This window comes from Microtus ochrogaster, chromosome 21 (genome assembly GCF_000317375.1).
Source record: "Microtus ochrogaster isolate Prairie Vole_2 chromosome 21, MicOch1.0, whole genome shotgun sequence".
In the NCBI taxonomy this organism is placed as follows: Eukaryota; Metazoa; Chordata; class Mammalia; order Rodentia; family Cricetidae; genus Microtus; species Microtus ochrogaster.
The window spans coordinates 38,685,385-38,687,299 of record NC_022022.1 but is presented as its reverse complement, the minus strand read 5'-3'; the positions used below and the strand labels follow the sequence as shown (position 1 = coordinate 38,687,299).

At 42.4% G+C, this 1,915-nt stretch overlaps 1 protein-coding gene across 3 annotated transcripts in view; it reads right to left on the bottom strand.

Annotated features, from left to right (window-relative positions):
• Odf2l (outer dense fiber of sperm tails 2 like) overlaps positions 1 to 1,915 on the bottom strand; it is a 30,141-nt gene that overhangs the window by 25,129 nt on the left and 3,097 nt on the right. For all 3 annotated transcript variants that reach the window (XM_026784192.1, XM_013350003.2, XM_013350002.1), the window contains exons 3-4: positions 994 to 1,126; positions 68 to 196 (exon numbers count right to left, since the gene is read on the bottom strand). In XM_026784192.1, the coding sequence (XP_026639993.1) occupies positions 68 to 196; positions 994 to 1,126 (262 nt within the window). The remainder of the gene's footprint in view (positions 1 to 67; positions 197 to 993; positions 1,127 to 1,915) is intronic.

The following is a 1,915-nucleotide window of genomic DNA, read 5'->3' as shown; positions in this document are numbered from 1 at the left end:
GCACACGGCACAGGAACACAGGACACGGGAGCACACGGCACGGGGGCACACAGCACAGGAGCCTTACTTGTTTGTAGTGTGTCTGTTTGAGAAGTTGTTCTATGGCTAATTTCACACGGTTAAAAGTGTCTAGTTCTTTTGCTAATATTTCCTGCTGTTCAAAAATCTTCTTCAAACTGGATGCAGAAAGATTAACCTGACAAAATAAAAGAAGCACATATACACATGTTAAGACAACACTACGTAAAATACGCTAGAATGGTATCATCAACAAGGAACTGGTTCCTAGTGTCAGCTGTAATCATTATTTTGTGTGTAGTGCTGGTGAGCCCTGGCAAGTTTACTCATAGTGGACAGGATGCACTATGAGGTGTGTTAAAATAGATACGCTGGACAACTCCACAGCTTTGCGGTATTTGTTCTACTAAACTACAGAGTACTATCTGTTCTTGTCCCAAATGGAGTTTAGCCATCTTCTGCTCCAAACACCACAGAAAATAGGTAAAGGCATCTCTCAGAATTTTATTCTTTAAAGATCAATTTATTTTTATTTTATATAAATGAGTATTTTGCTTGCATGTTTGTACGTGCACCACGTATGCCTGGTGCCCGTGGAATCCAGAAGAGGGCATCAGAGCTTCGGAAACTGGAGGGGATGGTCTTCCGGAGTCAGCCAGTGCTGCTAACCTCTGGCCGTCTCTGCAGTCCACAGTTGTAGTTTTAAATGAACTCTTCAGAAAATCTCCTTCTCTGTTTCAAGGTCAGGTAAGCCACACATCAATCTGCAGTTTCCAGCTCTGTCTCTTACTAGGTGCATGTCTGAGAGATTTCTGCCTTTTAATGGCAGGATAAAGAACACTATCCCCCAGCCCAATTTTTGGTATCATGTACCCATATGTGGGCATTCCCATTAAGATCTGAGTCCCTTAGTCAGGTCATTCTGAATGTTCTGCTCACTTTCCATCTCATTAGCCATTCAAGTCCAATACTCACATTTTCTAAACTAATTCCTTCCACGGTGTTCTTAAATAGCGGCAAAAGTAATTCGACTGAAGAGGATGCCGACTCAGCGTCCTTAAGCGCTGCCTCCAGCTCTGTCTTTTCATTTACGATGTCTTGCTTGAGGCTAATACAGACAAATAAACTTTCAGTTACATCTAACACACAAACTGGAAACTTTTTAATGTACAATAAGAACAGACAAGCCTGCCTGCAGACTGCCATTAATTTGATTTACAGATGCCCCTAGGGGAAGCCTTATCATCAGGACTATAGGTGTCCAGGCCAAATGTGAGCTGAGAAGAAGCGAAAAAGAGGTGGGTCTGGGATACAGAAGATAATAATTCATTTTACTTACATTCTGCTTTTATGGAATCATAAGTTATGAGCAATTAAAATTTATCCACAGGGCTGGAGAGACAGCTCAGCAGTTAAGAGCACTGGTGCTCCTCCAGAGGAACCAGGTTCTAGTCTCAGCACCCACATGGTGGCTCACTACTGTCTGCAACTCCCTCATTTGGCCTCCATCGGCACCACGTATGAATGTAGAGCACACACATACATGGAGGCAAAATTTTCATATATATAAATCAAATACATCTTTAAATTTTTAATAAATAAAAAGCTATGATCACTAAACTTTAAAGAAGCTTTTTCAGTATTTATAAACAAAACAGCAAGTTCTGTGAGAGCATCGCACTGTTTCTTTACAGAATGTTGTATTTAGAACTGATGGGGCAGGAAGATGGCTCAGCAGGGGAAGGCTCAAGCCTTGCAGCCTGGAGATCTGCTAAGACCCTGGACCTCATGGTGGGAAGGCAGAACAGACTCTCAGCATTGTCCTCTGACCTACACAGCACAAATCTCTCTCTCTCTCTCTCTCTCTCTCTCTCTCTCTCTCTCTCTCTCTCTCTCC